General features: G+C 46.3%; 1 protein-coding gene across 1 annotated transcript in view; it reads left to right on the top strand.

Moving 5' to 3' along the window:
- The first annotated feature begins 1,727 nt into the window (after positions 1-1,727).
- Positions 1,728-12,073, top strand: part of LOC138538398 (calcium-activated chloride channel regulator 1-like) — a 199,946-nt gene continuing 189,600 nt past the window's right edge. The window contains exon 1 of the mRNA XM_069641527.1: positions 1,728-2,087. Coding sequence (XP_069497628.1) covers positions 1,917-2,087 — 171 coding nt within the window. The 5' untranslated portion in view covers positions 1,728-1,916. The remainder of the gene's footprint in view (positions 2,088-12,073) is intronic.

Genomic DNA, 12,073 nt, shown 5'->3' with positions numbered 1-12,073 from the left:
CCCGAGGCCCTGAAGAACATTTCTAATTTTTTGACCCACTGGAGCCATTTCGGTCCTAATTTGGATGGAGGGCCCGTGGTGTCGAATTCGGGCATGGGTGCCAAAGTACTGTGCATCCTGCGTGGGACCGGGGCCATGGCACCCTCTTGCTCTCCCTCCTCACCCATTGTGATGAGTGGAACTCACAGGGGAATGTAGTCCTTCGTGGGTGTCGAGGTGGTCTGGCCAGGTGGGCCTACTTGCGACACAGTATCCTTCTCGACTTGTTCACTATTCTTCAGCGCCACAGTCCTGTGGCTGCACAGGCTGTGTAAGTTCCTCAACTTGGTCTCCGAAAGATGAACGAAATGCAACTGGCGCACAAGCACGCTCGCGGGCCGCAACCACTGCGATCTGCGTGTGAAGCAAAATGGCGGCCGGCCGTGCGCATGGATCCGTGCCGACACGGAGTGACGATTTTCCCTCCAACGCTGTCGGAGTGGAGAGTTGCTCCGGAGTCGTCCTCGTCGCCAATGTTGTGTTGGCTGGGGTGTGCCAGGGTCCCCAGGCGTCATTCACACGTGCGCTCACACACTCCGGAGACGTGTGACTTGCTCGGGTCCCCGGCGGCAACTGCCAGCAGACCGTCTTTATTATCAACTGCGCATGCGCGAGCCTCGATCCCGCCCGTGCAAGCGTATATTGGCATATTCACTACGCAACAGTCCCCATTCCAGCAGGTAACTTGGCTACAATCAAACAACACCTGGGGCCAGATTACAGAAACTTAACACTGATGCAAGTGCAAAATTGCACGGTATTAGCACCAAGAGCAAAGTTTGCCCTATTTTTAAAAACAGTGGCACACACTAGAAAACTACTGCACCATGACAAGGGCAGTTTTGCATATTAAAAGCACCTGGGCAAAAATTGCCCTAGTACAAAATAGGTACATTTTTGGTGCATTTTTGCACCAGGGCAAAGTTTTCCCTAGTGTTAATACCATTCCGTATTAGCACTAGGGCAAACTTTGCCCTGGTGCAAAAATGCAGTAGAAATGCATCTTTTTTGTACTAAGGCAATTTTTGCCCTGGTGCTTTTAATATGCAAAACTGCCCTTGTCATGGTGCAGTAGTTTTCTAGTGTGCCACTGTTTTTAAAAATAGGGCAAACTTTGCCCTAGTGCTAATACCGTGCAATTTTGCCCTTGACTTTGCCCAAAGTTTCTGTAATCTGGCCCCTGGAGGGGTTGTCTCCCTGCTCATATCCACCTGCCTTCTATCTATGCTCTCATGTTATATTATGTTATGTTTAGTATGATCTCAAAGCGCTTGTGGGTTGAACGCCCTTGGGAACTGTAGTCCAGATCAGTGGAGAGAGTAGGGTAGTCTATATTGCTTTGGTGCATGCTAGTAACTTCTCCTCAAAAGGTGACAGGTATGAGCCATGACTAAACAAAAATGTACACCTAACACTGCTAGAGACAGGTCGCATGGGCAAACACAAAAGAGAAATGTGATACTGGAAGTGGTGCCACACACAAAACCCCACACAAATTAATATTACTCGTTGGGACAATTGGACTGAGGTTAGTTTCTTATTCAACAGTCAGATCTCGTCGTCCTGTCCACCTCACGCCTTATTCCACACCTCTAGTTTCTTCTAGTGAGTTCGTGTGCATGTTATGCATTCACAACGCTATGTGCCGCGAAACAGAGCGAATGCCAGCGTGCGCTGAAAGGAGGGACATCTAGTGGGGGACTCTGTTAAACGCACGGCTCCTGCATAAGGGGAGTCGCCAAATGACGTCACTCCTGGCTCACAGACTGGAGTTTCCCCGGACCAGCGGCTATAAGTTGTCTTCACTTTCGCTCTGCACAGTATTGGGCGTGCAGGTTTGAGGAATTGATCTCCAGAAGTCTGTAGACAGGCTGGAAATGGCGCCCTGCGGGAGTTTCATGCTTTTTAGCATTGCTGTGCTGCTGGAGCTGCGCCCACACGCGCTGCACGCGTCGCAAGTGCAGCTGAAAGGCAATGGCTATGAAGGTGTCGTTATTGCCATTAATCCTGCAGTGCCAGAAAACGAGGATATCATCGCAAAAATTAAGGTAAGGCAAAATTGCTTTCTAAACATTTATGTACTTTGCAGCTGTAAAACGTTTTGTGAATTTAGAAGAAAACGCACATGGTAGCCCATTAGATGCACTGGGGGGCTTGGGGGGGGCGGTAACTTGAGAAACCTAGCCCCGACAAAGGCAGTAATCCGACGTGCCTCGGAGTCTACAGGGGCGTATTTTGTCCGCTTTCAAGTCGTTCGCGGCACATTCCGTCTAATGATACCGACGCGAAGGGGGAGGGGCCCAGAGAAAGGACAGGGACGAAGTCCGCAATGGTTTATGACTCTTTTTCTCTGTGGTAAGTAAACGTTCGAATATTGCAAGGTGATATGCTCCAGAACAGTTCTGTCAGCCGGTGGTGACGTCTCACTACTTTGCAAGTGATTTCGAACATATATTATACATTTGCACAAGGGAAGTGATTTGCTGTAAATACATGTGTACTTTTCAGGTATTTTAGACGATCCGATACCTTGGTGTATACAGGCAATCACGCCAGAGATTTCAATTTGTTCACTAACGCAATGGTGGAAATGGAAATAATTTAACGGGGGACCCCAAAGGCCAGGTTGGGGGTGGAGTTTGGAGGTATGGGCGGAGTTTCGAGGATGCATGGCCAGCAGTTGGACTCCACTCAAAGGAAATGTTCAAAATAATATTTCAAAAATGGTGCAATTTCTTTCATGCTGCTTTTTTCCAAACTCAACACTGCACATCAATTCCATTTTAAATCACTTCCATGGCAGTGGTGCACCCAAAATACAGGGATCCATAGACATGCACTATAGTAGAAGGCTGCCAGGGTAGCTCAGAAGGTTCAGACCGTTGCTGAGATGTTACATATTCAAAACTGCTTGCTAATCGTATGCCTTTTTGCAATGCATAATAAAAAAAAGACAGTTCTATAAAATGTGTGTTGGCCCGGGGATGGGTTGGGCTGGTCGCTTGAATAGATTCATGGCAGAGGTGGGGGTATTTCTGCTCCTGTAGAGAAAATCAACAATGTTGTCCCACAAACCCACAATTTCATTTCTTGATAACTGCTATCAGGACAACAGAAGCATTTATTTGTGATTTAACCAGTTTGACAAGCATATGGCATCTTTATCGATATAACCTGTGATAAAACACAAAGGCGCACACAAATGACAAAGTATGTGTGAACGTACGACAAAAAATAAATTTCAAAGAAAACGAGTGAATGCAAGCAGCATTTTTCAGTTTGAAAATTCCTTTTGTTTTTCTATGGAAGTGTAAAATGCACATCTGGAAAACAAAAGTGTGGCCAGCATGTAGAAAGCCTACTTTCAACAATGCTGGACCCTCCCAGTTATATGCATGGCCCATTGATTCCCGTGGTGTCCCTTTCTGGCCACAAGAAAGAAAATTGGCTGAGTGCAGGGGTGCTAGGGGGGGGGGGCTAAGGGGGCTATAGCCCCTGATCTTTTGGTTGTAGCCCCTGATAGAATCTCAGGAGCTACAGCCAAAAGACTAGCTAGCCCCCAGTCCCAACAGTCCCAACATCAGCTTAGCCCCAGGTCTTTTCCAGACCTAGCAACTCCCCTGGCTGAGTGGATAGGAACTACAGACACGCCAAGTGGTGGCAGGTTACATCACTGAGTACCAGCTTCCTTCGGCAAAGCTGGGGGTCGGCATAGCCTGGTCAGGGCTGTGGCAGACCAGGTCCCGAGATCCGGCCAGACATCTGATGTCATGTCTCGGATCCCCCAAAGAACCGGCCCATCGACCAGCGCTGCACTAACAGTCAATAAAACTTTATTGGGATATAAATACCCATAAAAGATACAACAATCACAAAATATTAAACACAGATCTAGCACATAAAAACATTAAATCTCAGCCGACCCCCTCAAGTGGGGCCATGACATGAAACTCCCAACCTCCTAGCGGGCAGCCTTAACTTATCTGTAGCAGGCGTCATTTTCCTGTAATAGTGTCTGAGGCATTTGCAGTGCTCTACAGAATGCTATAGTGAATTTTGAAATGGAATGTTTTAATGTTGACAAGTTTCGTTTAGGTGATTTCTCTCTGCTTGGACAAAAAATTCCCCTTCCCACACAAAAAGGAAAGCTCAGCAGTGTGGTTGCTTATGATATGATAGGTTATTTATAACGTACTTAACACCCAGAGGTTTCTAAGCGCGGACCAGGGAATCGAACCTGTGGTACCTCTGTGTCATCTTGCTTCCAAGGTGAGCACATTGCCCCTGAGCTATCCTCCCGAGACTATCCATGTATCATAAGTGGCGCGGGCGTGTGCTGAAGTTAAAGGGTTACAATGTAAAAGCCTTGGAGACCGGGTTGGGGTAAATGAGGAGAAAGACCACCTGACACTGCTGCTCTCAGAATGTGGCTTTCTAGTGACTGGGGGTAAGAGTCTAGCCAGCTGGAGCCGGGCCTGCCCTTTGCACTGCTGAGAGGAGACTCGCACCCCCACGGATTCCCATGTCAATGCATACTTTCCCAGCTCCTAAAGCCCGCCTCTATGCTACCTATGACCAATGGCAGGCAGCCTTTTGAATCTCGCTGTAGGCATGATCCCTTTGTCCCGGGCCACGTGACCCCAGAATCTGTTTGATTAAGATTGCATAAATAAGGCTTTAATCTCAGTAATTAGGTGACTAGCCTCTTCGAGTTTGTTGAACTGCGCTGATCTTTTAACAGACTTTGTAGTTCCTAAAGTTGAGTGGTGGCTTTTCTTTTAGCCATTTTATAGTTCCTTAGTCGTGTAGTGTGCAAACATGTCCACACTATAAAAGCATAAAATATCACACACAATCTTTATAATCAAATCATCTCAAAATATCATAAAGTGGAACCATGTTAATCAAGGGCGCACTATTACTGGATTAAAATATATCAACAGTAGTGTTTTTGCACAGCTACCAGTGCCTGGGTAGTTTTACAATAGACTTCAAGTTAGCCTGTATTTAAATTGCTCTGCCCGCTCGAGAGCGGGGGGGGGGGGGGGCAAACCTTTCAGATCGCTGTAGTGGGCTTCCATATAGCACTCGTGAGGGCAAGATTTGGTTTTTAGTTCGTTGGGCAAAACATTAAGTTAGTAAGCTCTCCTAACCTTATTCTTGAATTCAGAGACACCCCATCGAGTTTCAAGGAGAGTCTATCCGAGGACTGGCCTCAAAACACTGGGTAGTTTGGTATACATGAGCCCCGCCTGGCCCGAACAACCCAAACTGCTGCATCCTTCTGAAAAACCTACAAGATCCTGGGATTGGGGGGCGGGAAGGTCAGGACATTAACAAGGGACATCAGAGACAAGTGATGGTTTCACAAGATACATAGTTGCAATATTTAAAACATTTACAATACCAGAAGTGCAGATCCAGCCTGGGTTGGAGGATCATCACGGGGTGGTATGAATCCACTGGGAATTGTCAGGTGTCCTTCAAGGGCAAGAAGTTGCCTTTTCAGGGTGATTTGAAATCCGTGCATGGAGCTGATATTCTTTGATGGGGATGTGAGGAGGGACACACAGCCTCTAGGTGTGACCCACCCATTGACCTCTCAAGGCCGTGCTAATCCCTACGGCCCTCCCCACCCACTACCTGCCCACCCCCTGCCTTAAAAACACTTCCTCCTGGGATCTCTTTGAGCTAGCTCTGTCAGGCAGTAACATCTAACTTTGTGCTGTACACGAACTGCCAGAGTTAACTCTTCAGTCTTCAGAGAGTGAACGGCTTAATTGGAGCTGTAAATGAGCTTCTGGTGTAACAAACCTGCCTTAACCAAGTGTGCCTTCAGCCGCTTGAGTTATAAGAAATATGTCTGTCTTTGCACCTATTCATTACACTGAAGTAAACAAAGCATTGGCAAAGCCAACAGTTTGGCAAGTGTATAGGTATTGGACATTTAACAGGTGCTGGCATAATCTTCCTAGGTAGTCAAATTATGTTCTAGCTGTTGGCATCTTCTCACCGGGTAGTACCATTGTGGCAGTGCCTGTCAATTAGCAAAACTGTTGGCTTCACCAATGCTTGTTTCGAGGTGTGTGCGCTGTGCGGGTAATCAATTCCCATGGGAAAGTCGAGAAGGCTAAAAGATGAGCAGCGACACAGGGTCGTCAGAGGAGCTGAGGTTGATTGTGTGAGTTTCCAGATCAGACACCTTTCCCCAGGGATTGTATTTTGCATCCCTTTATCATCTATATATTGATTCAAATGGAATGCTCATCAAAAGCAGTGAATCTTGAAATATATATTTTAATGATTCTGATTGGCTGAAGTGCTGCCTGTGGATGGAGATGTGATGAATGAAATGGGATGTTCGAGCATTGATGCGGCTTGGAGAATGTATTTATCCTTCACGGTTGCACTTTACACTGACTGATGGAGCTCTTCCCGGAACCATTACGCAGGCTCACAATGGGCTGATTTCCTGCATACTACATTTTAGAGTGGAGGGTTTACAGGCAAACACACGTATAATTCAGTATTGATTTATGATTTGCTTGTGTTGCTGATCCTGGGAGCTCAGCTACTCTTGATGTGCTGGTCATTCAGGGGTCTTGTTCTCCATCACTTTCAATGGGTACGCGTGGTGGTACTCTGTGGATGGTTGGGACAATCCAGATGTCTTGGAAAATTCCTTGTGGCAGTGGCCCAAGGGGTTAGAAGAGAGGTACCTGTTCTGCAGAAATAGATAGAGGACTGTTGTATTCTTCTGGGCAGGAAGGCTTTAAAAAAAGACCCCGGAAAAAGGTACAGCAAACACGGCGTTAATAATGTAATGCAATACATAAGTAACAACACATCATTGCAGCAAAGAAACTGAGCACGCCTTTAAAGCATGATTCGCTCATCTGTTCTCTACTTGGAGAGCTTCACTGTCTCCTTCAAAGTGTCCACTTATGGAAAAGTGCATTCTCTAGGATGCAGTTCCTATTCCTGAAGGAGCAGCTGACTACCACCAGGGACCTTCTCTAATATGTGCCTTCATTAGCTCTGGTGGAAGCCGGCGTGCATTGCGAAAAGAACATTTGACCTAATCCAGTGTGAAAGGACCGTTCCTAATTCATTTTCTGCAGGGGCCGAGCTGTGCCAGAGGAGCAAGGAAGAGGAGGGAAGTCAGGGGAAAGTGGACAGGGAGAGGGTGAAGCGTTGTTGGATCTGTTCCTGCACCTGGATTATGCGTAGGGTTTCGAGGTTGTCCCCACAGAAGCAGGCACGGCATGTAGGGGCAGAGAGGGAGGGAACAAACACTATGCAAGCAGAAATCCATTTTGCAACTCCCCTTGCTCGGGAGTCGGAGCACAATGGGAGTTGTGAGATTGATTTCACAATAATCACATAGAAACACTCTGGCAGTGAACGAAAGCTCTCTGACCAGACCTAACAAGCATTGGCAAAGCCAATAGTTTTGTCGTTTACTGCTGCGCGTTGCATTTAGCATCTATAGGTACCAGGGTGCAAGGAGGAGAGTGCATAGTTTCAAAAGAGGATGCGATAAGAGGTGTAGTTGTGGGGGTAGGGTGGTCGGGTGGGGGTAGCTGGCATGGGGTTAGGGTGGTTCACTGGTGGTAGGGAGCTTGGGGGTAGGGAGGGTGGCTGGGGGTAGAGTGAGCAAGGGTAGGGTGCGTGCTGCGGGTAGAGAGTGGTGGTAGAGTCGGTAGCTGGTGGACGAGAGAGTGCAGTAGGGTTGGTGGGTGTGGGCAGGTGCTGCCTGATACAAACCTCTCTATTTGGTGTACTTGCTTTGCGCTAAAACATGCACCCATTTTCCAAATCCTCAGAGCTCCACCTGTTTTGGAAAGCAATACAAAGCAGAATGAGTCAACAGCACACGATAACCCTGTTTTAAACCAAGAGATGCGTGTACCCTTGAAACTCTAAAATCCTACAGCAAACCCCATTCTCCATCAGTCAAGGGGTCTTTGGTGAGCTCACATTAACACGCGAAGTGTCTCTGCAGAAAGCAGACAACACACTTTATAAAATGACTACTCTAATACTCCATCACTCACGTATACTCCTATCTCTGTGCAAAATAGGTCACCTTGGACCTAGTATATAATGGTACAATAGGTGTAAATTCCTGGCAACTCAATACATTAAAATACCTCCAGGATCTGGGTGTTGACAGACATAGCCCTACCAGTGGGAGTTGGAATTCAAAAGGAAAATGTTCTATAAAACAAATAGAGATACCATTCACAAATGGAAGGTCTGCAGTTAACAGCCACAGACACATACCCGAAATGTCTGAATCGTAAAATAAACCTGGCATTGATCGATCTCAAACCATAAAAACATAAAGGGTACTAAAAAGAAAAATGTCAGCAGTATAAGCCCACATCATGTAGTGTGTATGGGCATAGACCAGTATAGACAATCTTGTGGTCATACATGAAGATAATGGACTTAAAGGATGCTTCACCTCAGGGCAGTTGAATTAAAGACAACAACCATATGAAACACCACCAGGTCTAGTGTCCTTGCTTTTGTTTGTGATCAAGCCTTCAGCACATAATTGGTCCATTTACAATGTAAACATTAATTCTTATGGGCAAAGGACTTCAGCTTTGATTATGTAAAGTGAATAAGGTTCTAACTTAACTCCTTGCTGGGAACATATCTCAAGCAGTATATTGTGGAGTGGTACAACGGAAAGATATGCTCAGAAACTGTATACATCCTAGGCCAAGATAAAAAATATCTCCATCTTCTGTAGACTCCCATCAGTGGCAGCTAAACCTGAGCTGTGGTATCACAGATAATGTATGTCTTTCCACGCAGCGCTCCACCAAATGGTTTGACTAATCTGCTTGAAGGAAAACTGGTTCTATGTCATATTTTCGAATATTAAAGTCTGCAAACAAATAATACCTATTTATTTGGATCAATTTGGGGTGGCCTTCAATATTCCTCTATATGGGTTTTGCAAATTTGCTTTCAAGACACTATATGGTACGATTGCCTGCTTATAGCCATTGTTGACAGACATTTGATGATCCACCAAAAAATAAACCCTTTTTCTGTTTGTCAAATAAGAACACATAATTAAATTAAGAAACTTTTAACAAGTTGTTTTGTGTTAGTCAGTTCAAAAAGAAGGCACACATTTAGCTAGCCTGAAGTTTCCTCAAGTAGGTGCATCTTTCAAAGTTCTTAGCCCTCAAACAGCTCTGTGTGCAAAGGCTGTGAGGCTCCCAAAGGACATAGATGACCCAGTCCTTGGGCTGGCCCTGTCAAAATCACATAGCAAACTAACTTGCACTCTGGAGAAACAGCTTTCCTATTCAATGCCACAAAGCACTTTGGGGAATGCAGGGACAACGTAAGGGCCTTCAACCCTTTGAAATTAATGAGGCCTCGAGCTTCAGTGGGGCCCCAGCAACTGACCCCATATTGCCAGCCAGCAGTCTAATGACACGGCAATATACTTAGGTTCTGCAGGCTTACAATGTGCACTTTGCAGTACTCGCCTTACATGCTGCATTTGCTGGGGCCCATCCAGCCATCACTTCCATTGAGGAAAACGGAAGTGTTACCACCATGTTGCCTTTCACCACTGGTTCCTCCAAGTGAGCTACTTGCTTACAAAGAAGGATTCATAGATGTCCAGCAGGCATTCAGTGTTTCAGCCCCCTGTTGGCTAGCTGTTGAGATGCTGGAAATGCATTGGAGGGACAGGGCCTCCCTGTCCTTGGCCTGTAGTCCTTTTTCATTTGTGTTCTGTATTTTCTGCCCAGGAGTCCATGTGGGACTCCTGGCAGTGCAGCTCTTCCTGTTTTTGGTTTGGTGTACAGACCCATGGGATACCCTGGTGGCAGCTCCATGCTGAATTTGACAGGTGCTCGGAGTATCCTCCATTCTCCATAGAGCCTAGCCCTGGCTCTGTCCCTTCCCACTGACTGGCTGTTGGGTGGAAGTACACTCCACACTGCATTCATACCAGTTTCCAGAAGGGCTGTCTCAGCCATTGAACACCAAAAACTAGACATCCACAACAAGAAGTGCATATTCGTCACACACTCCATTCACCCAGGTCCCACCGACAGGGTGTACCCATAACATACAGTCACTGGAAAGGCTCCAGCCAGTCTGGCCTAGACATCACAACAACACCATATATAGAACTTCCACCCAACAGCCAGTCAGGGGGAAGGGACAGAGCCAGGGCTTCCCAGGACTTTGGGAAAACAAGGTAACAGGCAATAGAAAGCAAGAGGCCACAGGGGCCAAATTGTTTCTTATCAGGAATCAACTGATTCCAATGCCAGGGCCTGGGTATCCCAAAATGGAGGATACTCAGAGCACCTGTCAAATTCAGCATGGAGTTGCCACCAGCCCATACCCTGCTCTGTGGGCCACACAAAGGTGCTAGGGTCACAGGGATGCACCCCCACCCATGGGTGCCCTAAGGGTATCCCATGGGTCTGTACACCAAACCAGAAACAGGAAGAGCTGCACTGCCAGGAGTCCCACATGGACTCCTGGGCAGAAAACAATACAGAACACAAATGAAAAAGGACTACAGGACAAGGACAGGGAGGCCCTGTCCCTCGAATGCATTTCCAGCATCACAACGGCTAGCCATTTTTCATTCCATCTTTGATTTGTATATGGTATGTGGCAGCTCAGAAGAAGGAGGCAGGCAAGAATTTTCCATTCTTGACATGTTTGTATTTAAATCATAAGGAAAAGGCCTCCCTTTCCTTAAGCTATGGTTTTCCATACCTAACACAACTAACTAGGGTGCTCGTCGTCAGTTGTGAAGTCCAAATTAATAGTCGGTCCTCAATCCAAAATTAAACTGCTCTGACCATATCACTAATGAAAAAAACAAAAGTTCAGGAGAATGGCTTCCTTCTCTTGCACTGCTTTCTCAGCAAATCTCTATCAATATAGATTCTTAAGATAGCTCTTGTCTATGCCCTGTGTTCATGGAGTTCTATTAGGGGACTCTTCCAGCCCCTGGATTCCTCTTCTCTTGGCTTTTCAAGATCCTCTGTATAGACCTTCCCTTGAGGTTTTGTCACAATGTCCTTTACACACATGTTTGAACGTGTCTCTCTATGACACCCAGTGTTTATCTTGAGAGCTATAAATGATCTTCTCCTCAGTAAAGTTCACTCTTTTCACTATGGGTTTTCACTGGGACGAGGATGATTCACTCAGTGATGATTCTCGCTCTTCTCGTTATTTTGTCTCTCACTGGGACGAATATGATGAGCCCAGTAATGATTCTCACTATTCTTGGTACTTTGACTCACTGGGACGGGTATGATGACCCCAGTAATGATTCTGTCTTCTTGTTACTTCGGGTCTTACTGATGACCCTAGTAATAATTCCGTATTCTCATTATTTTGGGTCTTACTGAGACAAATATGAGTATTGTATTTGTTATACTCACTACCCTCTAAGGTCTCCTGCTCTTCTCATTACCTGTGTGGTCTTGGGTCACCGGGTCGGTAGTCCATCTCATAGACTTTTCTCCTCTGGTCAGAGCAGCAACTTTTTTTCTCTCCTCCTCTTTGGTTAACCCCCTTCTGCGGTGTTACTTTTTACTCTGCTTCACTGTCTATGAATCATTTGCCAACATTCTCTCTCGGTTTGTCCAGTCTGGACGCCGCTTCGCCATGAGCTGTACTGGTTCGATTGGCACTCCAGAGCCTTTCTTCTTTGTGGTGCATGTCGGACACCAGTAAGCGTAAGCTTCCCTTGCTCGTCGGAAGCTGTATCACCTTCTCCCCTTCTCCCATGAAGCTGCCAGCACAACTTTGAAATTCCTGAGCTTTTCTCTCCCCGGAGTCTCATACTCCAATATTTAGGACGCTCTGCTGGGGTTTACCCTGCGCAACGTAATAGTTCTTCTGTATCAGACTAGTGATCATTAGTGTTCCGTTGGATTTCTTTGTTAAAGTACCAGATAGGCCCTTTCTTTCACTTGGGACATCAGAGTAACAGATGTATAACGATTCTTCCTGATTCTTTCCC

The sequence above is a fragment of the Ambystoma mexicanum genome, chromosome 1q (genome assembly GCF_040938575.1).
Source record: "Ambystoma mexicanum isolate Mex_15411 chromosome 1q, UKY_AmexF1_1, whole genome shotgun sequence".
Taxonomy (NCBI): domain Eukaryota; kingdom Metazoa; phylum Chordata; class Amphibia; order Caudata; family Ambystomatidae; genus Ambystoma; species Ambystoma mexicanum.
This window is presented reverse-complemented; position numbering and strand designations above follow the sequence as displayed.